Source organism: Glossina fuscipes, unplaced genomic scaffold, assembly GCF_014805625.2.
Source record: "Glossina fuscipes isolate IAEA_lab_2018 unplaced genomic scaffold, Yale_Gfus_2 1, whole genome shotgun sequence".
NCBI classification, from domain to species: Eukaryota; Metazoa; Arthropoda; class Insecta; order Diptera; family Glossinidae; genus Glossina; species Glossina fuscipes.
Window position 1 is genome coordinate 23,837,795 of NW_023998415.1, and position 22,154 is coordinate 23,859,948.

Here is a 22,154-nt window from a genome sequence, read left to right on the forward strand (position 1 = left end):
TAAAACGACATTTTGCGAAAAAACTAATGAATTGGCGGCCACAGTTACTATGAGATTTACGAAAAGTCGTAAACTAACACCAACCAAAGCAGCCGTAAGAACAAACAAACCGCGAAATGGAATATATTGTATACTGAAAAGGTGGCTTGTTTTGTGCCTTAGTCTTGCTGCTATACAGGTAGTATCTGTGCAAGATCGTTCGCAGGGCTTTGCGCAATTTTCCTTCTTAGAAACCTAAATAAAACTCTTCAAAGAATCTGTTTTATTGTCCTAATTGATTGATATTGATTCCTATTATACGTAATACCAACAATTATGGACTTAAAGCAAATTGTTCATTTTGCAAAGTTTGCCTTAGATAGTAGTTAAGTATAGATCACCTTCTTTTTCGAGATTCTTAAGAAAAATTTCTAAGGTCTGCTAAAATCACTATTTAAAACTCCTGCTGTAATTTTACTAACTGTAAAAGAAATGCTCGACAAAGCATTCGAATTTACTGGTATTATTTAATTTATTTAATGGAAGTACATAGTCATAATGTTGTGACAGTCGTCGTCATAAACGGCAGTTAGCAAAAAATTAAATTTGTGTGAAAGATTTAAAAATGTCAGGCGAAATATAGTACGTATGGAAGCATTACAAGAAAAAGTTCTATCCTTAAAATATTGGTCGGTCAAAACGTTTTTTGAAACTCGAAATAAGTAGTGTAAGGGGATTGCCAACGATTCTCCTCCGCGAAGCTCGATCCTCTTCCCTCAAATAGCATAAAATGATGTCTTCAAGCATTCTACCTAATATTCGTGTATTGATTAACCCTAGCGACTATCTATTAATATTTAATTTAATATTCAATATGACTTTTTTTGCTTAACAATTTTTCTATTCTGAAAAAGTTTTAGAAGAATTGGTATTGAATATAGAGTAAGTATGAGATAAAGATATATAGAGTAAGCCGATGAGATTTTGTTTATTTAGAACAAGATATTTTTGTTTTTAGTTTTCTACTGCAGTTGTTTTTTCTTAGAAATGCAACTTTGAGCAACCAATCCTAACTTAGAACGAGCAATAGTAACGCTCAACGCTACTCACTTTTCGTCCGACTTGAAGTATAAGAGACGGCGTATTTAATATCTGTTGTACACGTGTGAAGCAAAAAAAAAAGCGTGAATTACGAAGAAGAACGAAATCGTAAGTTAACTTCCAGATATGCAGTTACCTCAATCATGATACCTTATCATTTATTTAATCCCATGATTGCCCACACATACTTTATCATTTCTAAAAACTATGGAAACAAACTATTCGATCGACGGGAAAGTTCATTCGTATTTTACTGCCCCCAGGTAATTTTACTTGGCGCCTGAGAGGCCGAATAGGCAAAGTGTTTTGACTAACAATCCAATGAGCGTGGGTTCAAATTTCAAGTGCGGTAGAGAAATCAATAAAGCCGATAGTCTTAGATGCTAGTGCTTTAAAACTTTCTAAGACTCGGAATGTATTTCTCTGGGTAAACTAATAGTTATATTAATAATAAGAAATAATACTTCTCAGATCAAGGCAAACAGGTAGAATGCAACATGTGATGTCTTAGTATTTAGCCTACGTTTTGTGGGTGGATAAGAGGATCTTTTTCAATACTTTTCATCAACTAGTTACGAAGTGAGTAGTGAATACAGTCGATGAAGTACATTTAAGACATTGCATTTGGTACGAGTTGTTGAAAGGAAACTACTCGTTACTTGCGTGCATGAACTTGCGCAATGCATTGTTGAATTGAGTGAATTTGTAATTGTTCGAACCTACCAAAGATGGTCTGTCAAATGTCGTTCTGAAGATTTCAGTCTGTCAAAGAAGATCATCGGTTTGAGTAGCAAAGACAGCATGCGTCCATTTTGGAGAGAAACCCACATCCAAGTACTTCGCAATGGGCGTCCAACGCTCGAATCGTGAGGACCACCTCAGACATCTTTAAATTGAAATGTTTTATTTTAAACAGAACACAATTTTCCCCCCAATCTAGTATTTTGTAAGCTCATCTAAATTTGAAGACGGACTCCGCTGTTCACAAATCCTCTATTTTCTTTGTTTCTTTTTGTGGCTTGATGTCATATTCAGTTCAAATTTTTTATTTACTTAATTAATTAATCTATTGTTAATTCGATGAATTCTTGGACAAATTCTTAGAAAACCATTTCGAATATGCTTTCATGCTTTCTTCTATTTGTACGGGTAGGTAAACAAAGAATGAATAAAAGGATTAAGTTCAAATAAAGGTGTTTGAATGTATGTAATGCATTGCGTAGTATTCTTGCGGCAATAAGAAGCGAAGAGAGTACCACGGCTACCTAGTGAAATGTTCGTGATGATCTTTCTTTTTTGCCTAATACTCACTGCTGATTTCGCGTTTGCGAATTGCAGCACCATTTCCCATTTCCATCTTACACATTATTGTTTAGTTGCTCACTTTTCAATAAGATCAGAAAGGCATTTCTTGAAATTTTTTTTATGCGTTATTTAAAACGCCAACAATTTTATGTACAAAAGCAATTAGAGAATAATAATTAATCACATGGTCGATATCTGTTCTATAATCCAATCCATCCAATATTGAGTGCTTATATAAATACCAGGAGCTTGACCGCAGCCATGACCATAGGATACAACTCCAATTAAGTAATAACGTGTTATGCCTTTATAAAGCTGAACAATGAAAAAATATGATTAATAGAAGCTTACAACCGTTTATTCGGTTCACAAATGCAAATATATATAGAAAGCATACCTCCGGTATCATTAAAGGGCCACCTGAGTCACCTTTACATGTATCTTTGCCACCCACTACAAAACCCGCGCAAATCACTGATTCATCATACTCCTGTGCTGACGAATGAGGCATTAAAGTAGTATAAATTCGACGACAGACCTCATTTTCGAGAACTGGCAGCTGAACTTGTTTTAGGATAGGCGATGTTGCACCACCTTGACTGGTGTAACCCCAACCAGCAACATATGGCATTGTATTAACGTAAGATTTCGAGCGTAAATGACTAGACGTTGGCATGCAAATCGGAGCAATTAAGTCTGCCATAAACAAAAAAAGAACATCAGTCATATTGATCTAATTTTGAAATTTCTCTATTCGCCACCGAATTATACTCTACACCTTTTGTGGTACAAGGTTGTATTAAATTTATGCAGATATATGGAATACCCACAAAAAATTGAGATAGACCAGATCCACTGTTATTACATCTAAGTTTGTCTGTCCGTCCGTCCGTAATAACATAACAGGGTACAAAGTTTCATCAAAATATCTCAAAAATCATGGTTCATAGGTAGAACACCCGAAAATCCAACGGACGGACGGACATGCTTTAATCGATTCAAAATGTGATGCTGATCAAGAATACCTCTGAAGCTTCCTTCTGCGCGTTGCAAATGTTTTGACAAAATGAATACACCACTCATCCTTCGGTGATGGGTATAAAAATGAAATGAATATACGCTGGTGGTGGGTGGTATAAAAGTGGTAACAATTTGTCTAAATGTTTTTAACAGTTCACTTACCCGAAAAAGTAACAATTTTTTCCAACAACAACACAGCCATATCCGAACGTCGGTTTTTACCAAATTGCGGATGTATAGAATACTATATTAATGGAAAATTAACATTTTTTTCATAAGTCGGTATGCACTTAAGTTAAGTTAAAAATAAATTTTCTTCGATAAGTCGTATGTATATAAAGGAAGCAACATTTGCCTGTCACCATGATATTCCCTCCTTATCACCGTTTTGAGTATACACTTATGCTATCAGTAAAGTTTAAGAGGTAGAGTATTCAAACTTTTCCTTAAAATCGAGGGGAAGTCCAAAATATGGTATTTACATTCTTACTATCTGGAACTGTTTGATACAAACTTACACAAGATACTTGTCACTGTGAACTTGTAAGGCCTCAAAAAATCTGTCAAAAGATTCTGCCAAGTATGTATATATTTAGGTAGCGTAAAAATTTCAGTTAGTTTAGTGCTGTCTGTTTATGTTGAAAACTAAAAAAAGCTTAGCACAAAAATCGCCTGGATCGGCCCATTAGTACATTCACTATCGAGTTAAAAAAAATATTCTTAAGTTTCGTGCGCTTGCCTCATTAGCACATTAGCACTGAAGATTCGACTTCATGCCAGCATGTGTAGCTTTTGTAACAGTAGATCTTGTCTAGATATAGATGATAGACTGGGATTGATGAAAGATTTTCACTTTCAAAAATGTATAAAATAATAAGGCGAAGGTTGCTAGGGTAAAAGGATACGAGTTTGCTACGACATCTGCTTGTCTCTTTCTTTCGCTCAGTCTCCGCTTGTTTATGTTTGCTTCTCTTTCATTTTTATACACTTTACCTTTACAACGTTTACATCCATGTGTTCGGTTTCCGTTTCATTTGTCAAATCGTATTCGCCCAATCGAACAAATGATCTGAAATGAAGATATTTTTTTTATTATTATTTTATAGAAATTTTCGAAAGCACTTACAAATCATGGCGTATACAATGGGCAGCAGTAATGACGTGTTGAGCGGACACTAGAGTACCGCCACATCTAAATGGCCGGACACTCCAAGGATCGTAACCGATTAAGGCCATCCAAGGCCAGGCGCCAATTTCGCTATCGTCACCGTCAACAATTTTCGTAGTACTTAGATTTACAAGACCGCAACCCTCCTCTTCGCTCGGCAATTTATTGTAACGTTGACTAGCATTATTGTACCGATTATTAAGAATGTTCTTAATATTTATCTCTGGACAGCACACTATCGTCTTTTCCTCCCCACATAGAGTATGCGATAATCTTAGATATTTCTTAAATTCTTCATCTTCCGAATTTCGACGTAGTTTATTAAATAATTCCGGGCAATTTTCTAACGCTAAGGAGTTAAATGCAATGCAAAAGTGATAAATAATTAAAAGCTTTAATAAAAATAAAATAAAAAAAAAAAAAAAAAATTTTACTCACGTTTACAGAAACCGCTTTGAAAATCCGGTGTATCACATGAGGTATATGTTTCATTAGCAATGGATCGACTGCTACTATCGTTTTTTGGTTTTTTGGTGGTAGTAGTCGTTGATGAAGTTGTGCTAGTTGCAGTCGTAGTTGTAGTTGTAGGAGTTGTTACAGTAAGATCCTCATTATTATTACTTTTAACAATTATCGTGCAGCATACCTTTAAAAGGAAAAGTACGCACATTAGATGTCATTGTTTTCATTCATGTCGTTTAAAGAACTGCGCCTACCAAGGGATACTGATCTGGAGTGATTTGATTACCGCAAACACGTTGCGATTCCATTGAATACCGTTTGGCCATGTTTGGATGAACTCTGGTGAATAAATTCACAATTTCGGGGCAATACTTTAAAGATGTACAAGCGCCTATTTCGCCACTAGGCGTATAGCAAAAGTGTTCGCGATAATTGATAATATGCTGTGCAAATGTATCAAGATCTTTTAATATTAATAAAACGATAATATTTTTGAATAAATTAACAAAAAACATTTTCCGCAAATTTTATAAACAAAAATTAAAAATTCGAACCTTCACTATCGACTAAATTCTAAAATACTAGCAATTGAATTAGTTAATACTAAATTTATGTTTTTTACAACTTTATAAAACAAATGCAATGCTGCTCATCGATTATTGATAATAAAATCGTGTAAATGTAAATGCCAATAAGAATTATACATACCCATTTAGAACGAATCTTAGCTACCCATCATGTTAAATAAGATGCGAAATCTCAAAGCTTTTCGTTAATTATAATAAGCATTTTAATTGCTTATCACATTTTTTTCTAATTAATTAATTGATTTCACTGCAACTCAATCTTCGATCAATATCCCCGATAGCTTCTAACTTTTTATGAATCTTATTTTCGATTCTGTTATTATTGAACGCGCATTTATTTATGTGTAAATTCCCCCCCCATCCCTCATGCTTTACCTAGAGTTCGAGAGTATAAAAGTATATATAAAATGTGAAATTTCAACTGAAATTTCTCTTAATTTGCGTGGCCATGCGAGTTCCGGGTATGGCGTACGAAACAGCCGACTAGAAATTTATCTGATAAGCTCTCAGTTCTCAGCGCATTCCTGCTGCTTATTATAAAGGAGAAAACAAGACCAAACTGGATATTTTGTTACTTGTGCCTTTCCAAACTTCATATCATAAATAAAAAATTTATTATAATCAACGATTTGAAAATCTTCCTCATCTTTCATAATCATTATATTGCAATTAGTACTTAATATTCTTCCAATCTATTATAGATGTTCTCAAACCAGACAGTGAAACTAACATTCAAGATGATTTATTTAATAAAAAGTTTTTTCCTACACATAACGTCATAAGCTCGCGCTCATTAAGTAATCACACAACGCAGTTTATAAACGATTGTAAATATTATAACATTATTGCATCCGATTGAGAAGATTCTTGTCTGCAAAATCTTAATATAATAACAAGTAGAGAACTACAACTAAATAATTCTTTTCCTGAGAGAGAGAGAGAGAGAGAGAGAGAGAGAGATGTAATTATACAAAATCCTTTTTCATCTTTGGAAAACTGCATTCTTTTCTTGTTTAGGCGACTTATATTGTACACTGGTTCCTAAAAAGAATTCCTTTTATTTTAACGTAACGAAAGTAACCCATCTACAAAGTACTGTACTCCGTCGTACAGAAGCTTGCGAAAGAGCAGAGAGCATATGAAATATGAGACTTGAGTAAAAACCAAAACAAATTCCTAGAAATTGAAACACAGCATATACATGTAGCGCGGATTGTGTGAAAGAGAAGCTTTGTCTACGTCCCAAAAATTGTACGCGTTTTCCGATTGTAAAATAAATTTCCGGTTATTTGATTTTTATAGGATTAACAGTATTTATTAATACGTTGCGGCACAGTTTCTCTTCATTAAAGCAGTGAATCTGCTTATCTCTGTTTTGTTACGCGCAACCTAGAAGGAATTTGGACTCAAGTATAAACTTAACACTTCTCTTCATTTTCTTTGGCTGAGTCGATGTACAGATCTTACAGAATCTTAGAAATCTATGCGCTCTGTAATAATTTTTTTATTATGTTTTCGGATATGTTATCTCAGGTGTGTTAAGTGTATATAGAAAGGATATGCATACGTATTTTATGCTATAGTATACGGACTCGACTTTTTCGCAAAAAGATGTATTCCTGATCCGAATCCGCGTTGATATCCATCCTTGCTTGTATACGATATTTAACTGCGCAATAAAGCGAAGATCCATTTATATATGTTATCTCGTGTACCATGTATCGGGTATCGTTCAAATCATATTCTTATATATCTCTGCAAGGCTTTGTATAAACAATTGTACAAAATAAAGTAACAACAGATGATTGCATAATTCACATTGTCATTATGTGATGTTTAATCAATTTTGAAAAGCTCTGGGTTAGAATTAGCTGAAGCATATTAAACAGAAACTCTGCACATTGGTGAAGGAATCATCAGATTTTTCATAATTTCCTATTTTCGTATTAAATCTCATGTAAGCGATAAGAGAAAATTTACGATAACGTTTTGTCGGACAAAGCTTAGAAATGCTGACTACAATTTTAATTTGCGGACAGACGGACGACTTGAAATATCTATATCGATGCATCTATTCATGCCAATCCAGAATATGTGCATTTTATACCTTTCCCGACTAATTTATTTATGGATTACTCATATATATATATATATATATATATATATATATATCTACATATACATACATACATATGAATATATGAAAATTGAAAAGACCACAAAAACAAAATAAATCGTAAAAATCCGAGCAATGATATTCTTGATTATTTATTCTATTCATAATAGCTTATCATTAGGAAGTCATTAGGAAGAAACGGACGAATTACGCGTCGGATCAAAGCGTATTTTAATACACTTAACATTGCTTATAGATTGACAATATTGTTATTTTGTCTTAAGATTTTTCTATAAATGACGTTTTTAATTAAAATGCGAAATTTGTTAATTTTTCAACTCTGAATAATTACGTTATACGAGGGTCAACTGTTTTTTTTTTTTTTTTTTTTTTTTCTTTTCTTTTTCTCTTTTCCATTAATTAACAAAACAAAAAATACAATGCTCCATACATCAATGAAATGGTAAATTTCATAATTGATGACGTTAAGGGATTTGACAAAGGGGAATTTTCAGATGACTGAATTTTCATATTCATCATAGATTTAGCTAGATCCGTCAAAGCGCACGACACTTGTCAATCAATAAGTAAAACTATTTTACTCATCGGGTTTTTGGTCGAAAAAGTTTAAAGTTTGCAATTTTCTTCCATATAACGACTTTTTAAAATAAAAGTCTAATATAGGCAGTGGTCGAAAAAGTGAATCGAGCGTTCGTCCTTGAGTGAAAGCGTGTCAGTGCACAAAATTTCATCTCAATATCTCAAAAATTGCGACCTAAGTGTAAGTTAAACACAAGATTACATGGACAGATGGACAATCTAGTATCTAAAACGGCTTACTTTAGAAAAAAAATCCCGCAGTAATTGCATTATATTTTTTAACGAAAATCTTGAAATAAATTACATTTTGATGCAAAACATGTTTTGAGCTCAAATCGATGAATGAAGATTGGGTTAGTCTTGCTTATGATTTGCTTATGATCCTATTAAATTACAATATCTGTAGTCGTGTCGTAGTGAAAATAAGCGATTCATTTACATTTCTAAACCGGTATTATTTAAAATCCAATCCATATAAGAAACGACACGCGTATATACGCCAGGATATTCAGGGTTATTGCATTCTTTACCGAATGAAACAATGCCCACTAAGCTAGAAACCAAAGCACCGTCACGATTCTATGATCGTTAATAGAAAAGAAATAATAAATAAAAATTATTACGCAAATTTAATAAAATAAAAATGAAAATAATTACCTCTTGAAATATTAAAGGACCGCCAGAATCACTTTGGCAAGCATCTGCACTACCATTACCTGCGCATATTACCTGAAAGACAAATAATTTAAATTCAAATTTATTGGCTTTGTCCGATTGATGAAGTATGTGGAGTGCCAGTTGCACTATGCAGTTCTTTTTCTAAATAATTATTAACAAAAACCCCAAACGATTTCCACTATATATATCGTATGAAGTGCACAAATTTTGTTCGGTTTTTTTTTTTTTCTCTTTTCTCTTTTCTTAAAGTGTTTATCTTGCCTTGCAAAAGGCAAGTAATAGTTTTTCAAAATTCAATATTTTGCCTCCATTGGGAAGGTATCGGCCTAGTTGTAGCATTGTGCTGGTTATCGACTTTCCGAATATCGTCATAAGAATTGAAGTACAAATCGCACAGACAATAAGTGATAGTTTGTGATTCATATTGTTTCGAAGGAGTAATGGCTTATGAATAAAAAAAAGAAGGGGAGCAAATTCCACCCAAGCGAGGCTAATGCTTCCTTGACCAGTTTTGCTAAATGGTGTTCAAACGCCATCTCGTTAAGCAAGCAAAAAAAACAATAATCAAAGACTATGACCGGATCGTTTCGAAATTCGAAAAGAATAAAATTTCGATACTGTATCGATGGAATAGCAGCGCAATCGATTTTTCTTATTTTCGTTCGGGTATTGCTGGAGGCGCCTATAGAATTCACGGGGAATTTTTGTCGCTTTATCTGTTGTAGATTACGGGTAATGTAAAAAAAAAAAAATTAAATTTATTTGTAGCTACTCGCAATCTTTGGCGATGGGTGAAAGAATGATGCCATTATTGCGAGTTATATATAATGTATGGCTTTCCAACGATTCATACTTTACTTCTTTTTCCCATTTCGCTTTCTAACTTTTTATTATCACACATCTGTTATGTGCTACCACGATCTGCATTTTTTCGTGTTGCGTTGTTGTATACATGAGTGATTGACTTATATCACTGATATCAATTTACGTAATTGTGATGATACGTAAGCAACACGATGACGGGCAGGATGAAATGAGCAAATGGAAAAAGCTAGAAGAAGATGGCCACAACGTAGTGGGCGTATGCCCATTCCGTATGTGTTATGCCCTTGCCGACTGAGTATTACCCATACCCACAACTAAAGTAAACTGTAGCCACACTTGAGATTTGAATCCGCAAACATTGACTTTAATAGTCGCGACCCGGCGATTAAGCGTCAATGGCAAATATGAAGACTCAAGAGTCGAGGACGGCTATGCCATGTTAATAACAGAATGTTATCTATGTCTATAATAAATTGTATAGACTGAGTAGTTGATAAACCAACAAAAGAGTTAGGGACAATTTTCTTTAACAAAATCAGGATTGAGTGCAGGAGGGGAAAAGAAGCTAAGCATTAGTTTAGTGTACTGCATGGGAATATTAAAAACTTTTTAAAACAATCTCACCGCCATATTATTAGCGATGAGTCAAACTTTTGCAGCAAAAAACTTTTAAACGAAACTGTTGGAGTTCGTAGAAAACATAAAACAATGCATGAGCTATTTAAAATAAAAAAGTCAGTTTAAAAAAGAACTTGAATCGTAAGTAATCAGCGTACATGATGATAAAGCCGGCTTAGGTGCAAATGGAAGAGAAATAACAAACATGAGGTTTATACTTGGTTTAAAGCGGTTCTTCTAATATGCTAGAAAGAGATTTCTAACAAGTAAAAAGCGTTTGTTCCCCTTTACGGTAAATCACTGTCATTCCAATCCCGCGTAGATACAATACACATACACACACACTCACACACAATAAGTGCAAAAAACATTGTTGCGGAAATGCCAAATCCAGTTCATTCCAATTAATTGATTTTCCCAAATAACAAATTCACTGGAGAGGGAAAACCCAAGTTCCCATTCGCGGCTCGTCATGCAGCTGCCGGTCGGGGAAGACGCTTAGCATAAAAGCAGGTTAACGGATTACGAATGAAATTATTAACTTAGCTAATACTTGTAAAATTGCTTGTAAAAATGTATAGAAGTAGACTGTTTCCGGAAAGGCAGAATCTGTCCGACAAGAACATTTGAGCCTACAAAGAATATTAGACTTGAGAAGTCAGGAGTACTGCCAAAGTAAAATGTAAATAGTAGTGAAAACGTGCAAGTGTGTTTCGCTTATAGAAAGAATATCCACGATCCAGTGATACGAATTGTATCCGCGAAAAGCGAATTTCGTAACAATATTTTGTTAAATGCGATCGTGTTGATTAGAAAAGTTTTTCCAGCAGTTACACAAAATATTTGTACCATTTTTTGTTGTTTTGTCACAATGCTATATATTTTACGACAACTCTGATATACATTTCTATGTCTTACAAGTAGAGCAGTCCATATCATATACCGTCAACCTTCGAGGGTCTAAAATTGTGAATTGTGTGTTTATTAATTGCTGACGCTTGACTGACGATGGCTCCCTCATTTTAAACGTCTCTCTAAATATTTCTACGGACTAAGCCAGTTTTTAAACTAACTCTGCAACTACTAAATCTCCGTCTTCTACAATAATTTTTGCAATCGTGAATAATCTACTAAGACGCACGCCAACAGATGTGTGAACGGACGGCAAATAATACATAAACTCAACCTATTGACGATTGCGTAATTGGTTAAGTAATGTGGCTACTCTATAGAATCTTTTGGTGCCACCTACAGTGTAGATGCAATGACATATTTCAAGACTTTTTAATTACCCCATCGGTAAGTTCGAAGCCTCTGAATACAGTTGAATAACTTTTGCGACATTTCTCCAAGCTTACAATGGGCAGGATAGCCTCCTTTAAGACGTGCGAAAGCGGTCCTCCATAACGCGTGCGACCCCAACCGAGCACTACAGCAGGCTTACCCACAAAATCTTGATTAAAAAACATTGCATCTGTAGGTAGACAGATGGGGGAAACATGAGCTGAAACAGAAGCAAAAATTATATTCCTTCGCAAAGTTTCCCAAGTATTTAAGTATTTTGCTAATGCTTACCGTTAAAACTGATGGGCATATTTGTTTTAATCAGAGCTATATCGTTTGCTAGAATACGTCTATTGAATTTGGAATGCATAATAACTTGTTCTATACCGTACTCTATAATCTTTTCAAATGGATTCGCGAGATCGCAGGCACCAACTCGCACTGCCCATAAACGTGGCTTAAAGTAGCTTCCTTCAAGTGTGTCCACAACGCAATGGGCAGCCGTCACAACAAACGTATTGGATATTAAACAACCACCGCAACCCATGCCGAACCTCCATGCGATCCAATATTTTAACGCAACCATATAAGGGTGCGATCCTATAACATTAACAATAATTCGTTACGGCTTAATCACAACTCCTTCAGGGAAAACTTACCCAAAAACGTTTCGCGACCATCTACGATACGCGATTGAGGCGGTCGGGTTATACCGCATTTCCATTCGCCCTGATTCGATAATTGCAGTTCGTTACCTAACGCGAAAGCGAAAAAAATAGTTAAGACGCACACACGTTTGATATGCATATTCACAATTAGAAGATACATGTCATTAGCTGCGCTCTTTTATACTCAAGCACAATGAATTGTTCATGATTTTTGATAAAGGGACTTAGGCGCGTGTGTAAATAAGTTTTCTCTTATGTTCTTAGGGGTTTATGTCTTTAACGCAACGGCAGAATTATGAATGAAAGAAAGTATTATAGGAAAATTAGATTGAAATTGGGCCTGCGTCTCTAAGTTGCATTAATAGACTGCGCAGACACCTGCACAGAATACTTGGCTATTCACGTGTCTTGGAAAGCTAAAGCAAAGAAGGCAAGCTTTAATCTCTTCACAATAACAGTTAATTAGTTAATCTGCGCTTGTCGACCACGCTTCTAAAAAAGTCAAAATGCTAATCGTTCTATACCCTACACGATTGGAAACTTTTATTATATATGTGTGTATATCGTCAGCCAATATATGAAACAATAAAATTGAAAAAGTTGCCAAGACATTTTTTCATTAAGTAACTCTTTTAATGAACCTCGTTGGACCAATTGAATCCTTTGTTGAACATTTAAAATGTTTCGCCATTCTCATGACGCTACACTTTGGATACTTTTCTTGCTCATACAACTTGCTTTTGCATAGGTCATGCAGCTCGCAATTGAGAAAAATTTGAAATTGAAAGCTTGTGCCTGGACAAACAATCACATTTTCAGTCATGACATTTTTATATAAGCGTTTGTTTTTTCTTCGCACTGAACATTATAGATTCTACATATCAATTCACTTTCAGAACATAACCTCAAAAAAAGTAAAGATAATGGAAACCAGGCGAACATATTGCAAGATTTTATCAACGTAAGTAAAGATTGTTTTCAGGGAAAGCACTGCTGTTTGAAGTTTACATTTAAAGCATTAAATTGCTGTAAAACGCTAGAAAAGTTACAACCAAATCTCTTTTACCAAATAAGCTGCGTAGAGTGCAATCAAATACAATTTGAATCTTTTCTTCGCATTTTCCTTTTATTTAAGCGTAATATTACGTAATACATGAGAAATAGAAAATTTTGTGTACCTAGCAAATGCCGAGAGATAGTCAAAAGTAAGAGCAGATAAAAAATTGCGAAAAAAAAAAAATTTAATTTAATCTTGAAATTAAAAAGTGCTTTTAAGATTAAATATGAAATGATGTATTTGAACACTAGTTCTTTTAGATAAAATGAGATTGTCGCAGAGTTCAAGGGTATGCCTTAATGGCAGCAAATTTAACTATCTGATCTAGAATAAATATTCTTTAATCAACACATCTATCGCACAAAGTACGAATACACCTTTAAAAGTGTTGTGAGGCTTTCGTTTAAATTGCTCCGTTACTGACTCTACCATTTTAGGCTTACTTTAGAATTTGCATAAATCTGAAATTCGAAATACTATAACTAAGGACTGCTAGACTGATCATCTGCTCATCACATCACATCATTAGGCATGCTTTTGTGTATTAAAGCCAGCCGGACCATGCTGTAGATTGCCTAATACACATTTTATGAAATGGCATATGGCAACGCATAATGACGTACCACGGAATTGTGATTATTTGCTCCACGTAGGTTTTATTTACAATTCTTAGGAGATCTGCTGAAAAATTACTTACCGCGACTTATATAAGCAATTCAATCAATAATTCTTAAAGTTTTCTCTGTTCAACCGGTACGATCCAACTCTGTTGACTCCGCTGACCTGTGCTCTCCGCAAATACCAAATTTCATTAGAAAATCCTCACGCTAATCCTTTCTGATCTATAAAGGGTTCTGCGAATTGTTGTTAACCTTTCCATGAATCTTCACTTCACAGTTATTCACTTGTTTTGGTAATAAGACACCCAGAGTTACACATTATTTTCATGCAAAGGCATAGCTTTCGTGAAAGTCCACATAATGAACGATGACGAAAACGTCACTTGGCGTGATCTAAATTTAGCGAACTTAATCTACTTTCCAAAATTTTATTGTTTCTTAATTTCCGTCACAAAAAACTAGAAAATACACTTTCTCTCCATTGAAAGTATCATGCTTTTCATGAAAAACGCTCTATATGCTCGGATTTAAACAATAGACTGTTGCGATCCCTTCCGTTATCACGAATAAATTTTCATCAAAAACCATTAACAATTGGGGCTCTTTGGCATATAAAGGGTTAAATTGCCTGACAATCGCTCGTATCCGAAAAAATACATCCACGTTCGGTGAGGTTGACTTCTTCGTCAGCTTACTATTATTAATCGATTTTGATCGTCAAATAGTCGAAATTATACCTTTTGGCCGTATAGAGATTCATTTTTCGTTTCGAAGGGGGTTCAAAAAATTACCCCAGCCAAACCAAATTTAAAATGTCGAGTAACGATGCTATTACACGACGAGTTTTATCGAGAAATTTAGAAAACTGCAAAACTGTGTTCGTCCTTGAGTTGAAACACATCAGTGTAAGAGATTTCATCAAAAAATATCTTAAAATTTGTTTCAGACAATGTTTTTAAGCAATATGTAGTATAGTAAAAGGTGAAACATCTCTTATCTTAACATCTTTTGGATGTTACGTATGTCGGCATACACTGGATATACCGTCTACCACAAATGTTGTAAGGTATAACTACGAAAGAAATCATTGTAAACTGCAGTTTACAGTAAGCAAATCTATCTTAGTTATGAAATATAACTCTTTAGATGTAGACCTAAAATTTGATATAGATATTTATCCAATGCCCAATGCCAAAGTCTCGATCTCGATCGATGAACAGATAAAAACCTATACATGGTGAATGACGCACAAGAGATATTGAACTAATAGCTGATATAAATATCGACGATGGAATGCTTTTAAAATTCGGTGTTGAAAACATTCGATTTAATGAAAACAAAAAATTGCATTTAATTTAATATAATAAATATATATATAATTGATTAATATGTAATAATTCTGTTTTTTTTTTTTAATTATAATCAGTATTATTTTTAATCCAATCTAAATAAGAAGATATCCGTGTGTAAACTCCAGGAAAATTTGGTCGAGCGCATTCGTAACCATAAGAAACAATTCCTAATAAGAAATATCGATATGTCGCACCGACCAGCTACAAAAAATAATATTAAAAACAAATTGAAAACAAAAAATTAATGAATAATTAAGCAAAGTGTAGGAAAAGTAACGACAAAAAAAAAAATTATATTCGATTCCCATCGAATCTTTCATAATCGCCATATTTATCTGCAGAAAATAAACTTGAAGAAAATGGAGTTTTATTACTCTAATATATTGGATGGGCGTGGTCAATTTTTCCATCGTATCTGGAAGTTTATGTTGTTGCAGTTTATATGCATTGAGCATTTGCAAGCAGAGATGTTCGCAGCTAATGCTGCTCTATGGACGTATCCTTTGAACAATTTACCCTATATTCAATATCAAGTGTGCAATGTAAGAACGTGTCAAGAGCGGTAGAGTATTCAATAAAGCGCCACGACTAGCTTAGTTAGGTTAAGATTTTAATATTAGAATTTATTTCTCTGGCTAAACTAATGATAATAATAATAATAATAATAATAATAAAAAGGAAATAATTGAATCAAAACATACCTGTGGTAACATTAGTGGACTGCCGGAATCGCCTTGACAGGCATCCGCATTTACACTGCCGGCACATAACAACTAAAAACAATTAAACAATTTCAATTCAATGATAATTTAAAATGAAATTTTTCACTAACTTTTTCGGTAAACTCAAGAAAATTAAATTCGGATTTGTATTTCTGTTTACAACGTTCGCGACTCACAATTGGAACTTGAACATCCGTCAAGACAAATGAAGTTTTCCCGTGATGTTTACTTGCGCCCCAGCCCGCCAAGAATGGACGTAGACCCACGAAGTTATGGGTAAGAAAATGATTGCCCTCAGGTAAACATATAATAGCAATAAAATCTATTCGAATTCCACTTTTTATACAAATGTTCGAAAATGCATTCATTGCATTGTGCCCATGCATGTGCATTTGTAGCAAAATTCCGAGAATTATTCTTCACAATTGCTTCCCCGATCGCACTATTGCTCTGCATACAAAACAACCTTGTACAGTGAGTGAAATCTTAAAATTGGACTTGGAGAAATGGCAAAATGGCTCGTTCAACAAGCTACTGCTGCTCTTTGCTCGGCCATCGCAGCTCAAGTAAGATTCAAAACAGACCGAACAAAATTCTTGCAGTCTATAGATAGCGGATAGCGTAAGTTTAACATTGTTCAAGCAAGCATTGTTCAGAAGCATTTGCGAAAGTTTACTAAATATCGATTTTCGCTACAAATGTATGCTTTGGCGGAAACATTATAGTGCCTACCGCTTAGGTGCGCTTCGGTTGTTAGTTCTATTACAGCTACGTCGTTTGCTATAGTAACAAGATCAAAATTATCGTGAATTTTCATAGTCTTTATATGATAATCTCTTGCTGTGCTTTCAAAGACTTTCATCAAGTCATGCGCCCCCAGGCGAGCTATAGTAAGATTCGGGTTTATGCAATGCGCTGAAGTGACAATATATTTAAGAGTAATTAAGCTTCCGGCACATAAAAACTTCAATATTTCCCCACCACCGCCATTCATATCCCGATAGCCTAAAGCAGCTATCCACGGATAAGTGCCTGCCGGTAAATACTGTTCATTACAACGGAAACTTGTCCCAATGACATATTCTCGAAACATTACCTTGTTTGGCTACTGCTCCGCCCACCACTCGATTAATTAAACCGCTACTAATACCACAATTGTCTTTAAACTCGGTAACACCTTGCTCTAGAAATGGCTGAGTGATAGTGAGCAAGGTTCCTGTTTCAATTATTTTAAGCGGCTGAAATCTAATCGATTCTGTGAGAACATTATTAGCAGCATTTGGTGGAGGAACGGGGGGTGAGCCATTGTTTCTATCATCAACATCGGACAGAGGAGCAAATTGTAAAATACTTGGCAGATGAGGATACCGCGATGGTTCGAGCGCATGCAAGAAATTCGTGTGCGATTCCGATGCTATAACGGAACTTTCAAATGCATGCATTGATTGAAATTGCACGGGTATAGTTCCAACGGCCTTTTGATTCAATCGTTTGCTGCAACAAATCTTTGAGAAAATTTTAAGTGCATTTAATATAATAAAAAAAAAATTAAAAAAAACAAGCAAAAAAAATGTTTAATTTCATTATAAAACATACCAAAAAATGTTTACCATCAAAATCGCATATCCTTTGGCCAATGAACGTGTTAAAATCGATTGCTTGAGGCGATTTTTTAAGTTCATTGTAGAACTCTTCTATTAGATCAGAACATTCCGTGATTGGTGTACATTTGCTCAAATGCAAATCACTTCCAGTGCAAGCTTGACCTTTTCATTATCATACCGTTATTAAAGGTAATAACATAACTTTCGACTTTGGCCGAACTTTTCATATTCACCATCTACCGTTTACGTGGACTAAAGAACCCTTTTATGCGTTTGCATGGAAGAGGAGAAGAGAAACTAAAGAATAAATAGCAGCCCGAAATATTATTATTCAGTGATTTTTATTTAGAAATTTTTTAAAGTTGAAAACTTGCTCATTATATGGCGAAAATGAAGGGACAGACGGACGGACGGCTTAGACAGACAAGCTTAAATCGATTCAGAAAATGATCAGCATAATAATTGCTTTTGGGTGCTGCATACCTCAGCACAAAATTAGTATTAGTATATCCCATGTCACCCATGTCACATGTGGTGTAAATCGTGTAAATTATCGGGATAAGAAAGGAGGAAAATGAGATAAAAAAAATCAAACAAATATCAAAATATTTTCATTGCGAATTGTAACGAAGATCAGTTTGAAACTTTTTACTCGACCCGCTGAGCGGGATAGACAATAAATGCAATAAAATCAAATTTTTGTGCGTGATGGGACAAGACTTCTTATTACGTTTCTAACTGCTCTACGCTCCGGTGTCATCGTTAAAGCGAAAGAAAATGTAATGCCGAATCATTATGTAATATAAGTCGTTATTGCACGATTTTATTGGAGGCATAGTTTCATTACAGTCCTATGGTATGATGGATAATATGAACGATGGATAATGTAAAGCTATTGCTAGCGCACCAAATCTTCTTCTTAATGTAAGATTTTCGACATATACAAAATGTCCGATTACTATGAAGATTAGAAAAATCAAGAGAAAATTGAAAAGATTCATTTTCCCTCCAACTATTGATAACTGTTATTATTATTATTATTATTGTTATTGTTATTGTTATTGTTATTATTATTACTGCTATTTATTCATTTCAATCACTTTGTGCTTTCACTTGTGTGCTGCGTTTCGTACGAATTCTTGCAAATTTCGCATTATCCAAAGGTGAGAATATCATTATGTCGGGATGCTGTTTTAACCGATTTTTCTGTTGACGGGGATCTATGCAAGGACAATATGATATAGGACTTTTACCATCGGTTAAACACATCAAAGGATATGCTGGACATGGTGACAAAGTAGTTGTCGTTGATTGAATTATAGTTGATCCTGTATTGTTGAAATTTAGCTCAGTGCTCGGTCTAGCTGTTGTGCTCACGGCTAAGCTGCTCGTTTGTGTATTCGCTGATTGATTCGTCGGAGTCGAGGATGTTGTCGTCGAACTTGTACTTAACGTAGTGATAGTAGCAGTAGTTTGTGTTGCTGTATAATCCGGACAAAGTCCTTTAATATTCGCCAAATAGGCAAGCAACGGCCATAATGAGATCCTTAAACACAAATCATTAAGAAACATTTCGAAAACAAACTGAAAAACGGCAGCATTTTCTGTGCCAGTTCAAATGTTTACTAATTCATAATTCGATTTTAGGAAAAATCGTTGAATTAATAAAACACTTCATGTGTGATGTACCCGTACTCGTGCTCGAAAGCTTATTGTTTCGTAAAAACAACAGTACACTTAATTCATGCGTCCGCTGACCAACGTGATTGATCAAATATTTTTATACCCTACACCATCGGTGGCAAAAGAGAGTAGATGAAGTTTGCGCAGCGATTCATGTAACACCCAGACGGACTTGAGATAGATCCAGATAGTTATTATATCGATCAATGTCGCATCATTTTATGGATCGCTTTAAACTTGCCTGTCCCGGTGACCGTCTTATATTCCGATATATTTCAGTCCAACGTCGAACGCTAATAAAAATTCTTCGCTCTACTCGTTAACGACTCAATTAATGTATTAAGCGAAGCTGTTTAGGGTGTTTGATGGTACGCAGTGGCCCATTATAGACTTATTATATATATTTCGAACAAACAACAGGATGTTCATTATTTTGTTTTACGTTCTGCCTTTTGTGTTCTAATCCAAACATCATATGCAATTATTCTTTTAATGATTTATGATGTCGACAATTATGTTCGTACATTTGCATATATCGTACATTTGCATATATTTGCCATAGCAGTTAAATGAATCGATTTAATTACAATGTGTTCATAGTTTTGTAGCTCATTTAATCCCCTACATAATCACCAACCAATCCCAGCTTGCAAGGCGTTTGCAATGTATTTGATGAAATACAAAAAACTCTTGGCCGACTTTGCCCATAAGGCATTGAAGATCTTCAACTCACGAAATAGTGGTTACCAATGTAAAAATAATCGATTACGAATATGTCCACGCTACTGCTACAATCCGGAAAAACTTAACAAAATCTATTCTTACGGGATTAAAAATTTCCAACAAGAACTACGCTACCGGAAGTAGAAATAAACTTTAACAGTGCTTTCGTTTCTTTCTTTCACGGAAAGAAAGTCTCGAACATGTAGACCATATCAATGTGTTGTATGTAACGGTGACGATGAGCCTCATTTTCGATGAACTTTTAAGCGAAATTACATTGAGTTAAAAATTAATGAAGGTTGAAGTTTCCTTTATTCAACAAAATTAGTTCAGTTTCCGAGAACTAAATATGGATATCGCTCTAGCGTATTGCAATACAATGACGTCAAGAAGAGCAAGAAGAAGTTAGGAGGACACTAGAGTTCATTCTATGCGTACAGATCCATAAAACTCGTAATTTAAACCAATTATGTTAAATTGGCAAACTTCTACATCAGATCAAGTTGGAAAGATTGACCAGATACAGGCAGGGTTCACTTTAGCTAAGAATGTCACACCTGGATATTATTTATGGATGTTAACGAACCATCATACAAATTTGTCCGATACTGAGACAAGTTGCACGCGTCATGTCACGTCACACGCAAGGACACATCTTAAAAAAAGAAAACTTCTGAGCAGATTCAATAAGTTCAATGTACCCATTATAACTTGATGCCCATGGTGGTATTTGCCACAGATAGAATCTGCAAATGAACGGATCTATAAGCACTTCCAAACCATTGAAGAATGCAATTTTATCAAGCCCATGGCAATGTAAATAGTAATTAATAGATAACGGAGTAGACTCGGATGGTGGTTCCGGTCGAAAGTCATAGCATTATTCTCGCGCCAATTCGATAACTCAATGAGATTGTACCGCAATACCAAACTGTCACTTACCAAGTTAAAGGAGCGAAAGATCTTGATAACGTCGGCGAACACTAAAACATTCGTAACTTATTATATTATTACATAAGTAAGATTTTTTGTTTTTCTGTTCAATTTATATATTAATTTTTCGAATTATTTTTAAATACAATAAAAAATGTATTTTGAATCATTTCAATATTTGAGCTGTAATTATATATGCTTGTATGTTTATTAATTGTTGTTGCAGTTCAAATATAATTTAGCTTTATTCTAAAATTAAAATCAAATTTATTCGTTTAATAACATAAATATTTGAAAAGAAATAAGTAAAAATCCCATTTCATACTTACTCTCCATAAGCCTGAAAATTTGTCCTAACAATTGCTCGTTTGAACATCAAAGCAGTCTTTACTACTGCCACTGCCGGTGAAAATGTCTGTCAATTGACCTGATCTACCCAAATCAAAATGAAAGCGTAGTAATTTAAACAACTGTGATCTTCCGTTGAACCTACTTGAAGGCTCTCCGTACATGTCCAATTTTATAAGAAAATATTACGCAAATACAAAAACAACCTCCAATTAGACATACATCCTAATAGAAAGATATACAATCACAATGTAAATGCTTTAAACAATAGGTATAATTATATATCTTCTGTTTTGTTATCCCGGAATAATAAATATTTTGAGTTTTGTCTTTGCATACTTTTAAAGTTCAGTTACCTTAATAAATGACGATGTTTCACAGATGGGTTCAGCAAGCGAAGCTACGTAATCTGAACTTAATCTGTTTGAACGATCAGTCGGTTATTGATGATGAGGATGTGAGTGCTAAAGAAATTTTGGGCAATAATTCGCATGGTAATGAGAGCGCTTTGCCTGGCAGCGAACAAGTTATATCGAAATCCTCTGCCAAAGTACTGCGACGGAGTAATCACGTTTTTGATTTGAAAAGAACATCGCCCAAAATGAGAAAGGTTCTTCAAATAATAAAGCTTAGTATACTAAACTCGAACTCGAAAACCCATTGTGGTGCCGCAGTGAACGGAATTCATCTTGAGCAACCTG

The 22,154-nt window shown here is 34.6% G+C and overlaps 2 protein-coding genes across 2 annotated transcripts; both read right to left on the reverse strand.

The window, feature by feature from the left end:
• Positions 1-2,562: 2,562 nt before the first annotated feature.
• Positions 2,563-12,546, reverse strand: LOC119632549 (serine protease filzig-like). The gene is made up of 13 exons (XM_038025501.1): positions 12,403-12,546; positions 12,035-12,343; positions 11,752-11,963; positions 8,996-9,067; positions 8,778-8,917; positions 7,005-7,011; positions 5,290-5,550; positions 5,012-5,219; positions 4,532-4,922; positions 4,399-4,474; positions 3,568-3,649; positions 2,783-3,081; positions 2,563-2,700 (listed from the first exon to the last, which is right to left on the reverse strand). Exons 2-13 carry the CDS (start codon positions 12,327-12,329, stop codon positions 2,566-2,568), a joined length of 2,178 nt encoding a protein of 725 aa, XP_037881429.1. The 5' UTR covers positions 12,330-12,343; positions 12,403-12,546; the 3' UTR covers positions 2,563-2,565.
• Positions 12,377-20,181, reverse strand: LOC119632552. Its single transcript, XM_038025508.1, has 7 exons — positions 18,867-20,181; positions 17,759-17,928; positions 17,259-17,667; positions 16,895-17,194; positions 16,273-16,484; positions 16,117-16,213; positions 12,377-12,498 (listed from the first exon to the last, which is right to left on the reverse strand). The coding sequence occupies exons 1-7, from the start codon at positions 19,336-19,338 to the stop codon at positions 12,377-12,379; spliced, it is 1,782 nt and encodes a 593-aa protein (XP_037881436.1). The 5' UTR covers positions 19,339-20,181.
• Between the last annotated feature and the right edge of the window lie 1,973 nt (positions 20,182-22,154).

Bases quoted from the DNA above. Each gene is read 5' to 3' on its own strand.
- LOC119632549 (XM_038025501.1), bottom strand. From the start codon at position 12,329: ATGGTTGCGTTAAAATATTGGATCGCATGGAGGTTCGGCATGGGTTGC. The intron at 4,475-4,531 runs GTAAGTGCTTTC...TCTTCATTTCAG, and splicing joins CATTGTATACGCCATGATTT to ATCATTTGTTCGATTGGGCG. The intron at 2,701-2,782 runs GTATGCTTTCTA...TTCATTGTTCAG, and splicing joins GCCCTTTAATGATACCGGAG to CTTTATAAAGGCATAACACG.
- LOC119632552 (XM_038025508.1), bottom strand. From the start codon at position 19,338: ATGTTTCTTAATGATTTGTGTTTAAGGATCTCATTATGGCCGTTGCTT. The intron at 17,195-17,258 runs GTAATGTTTCGA...ATTTACCGGCAG, and splicing joins CGGAGCAGTAGCCAAACAAG to GCACTTATCCGTGGATAGCT. The intron at 12,499-16,116 runs TTTTATTATTAT...CTTTCGCGTTAG, and splicing joins TTTTGATTCAATTATTTCCT to GTAACGAACTGCAATTATCG.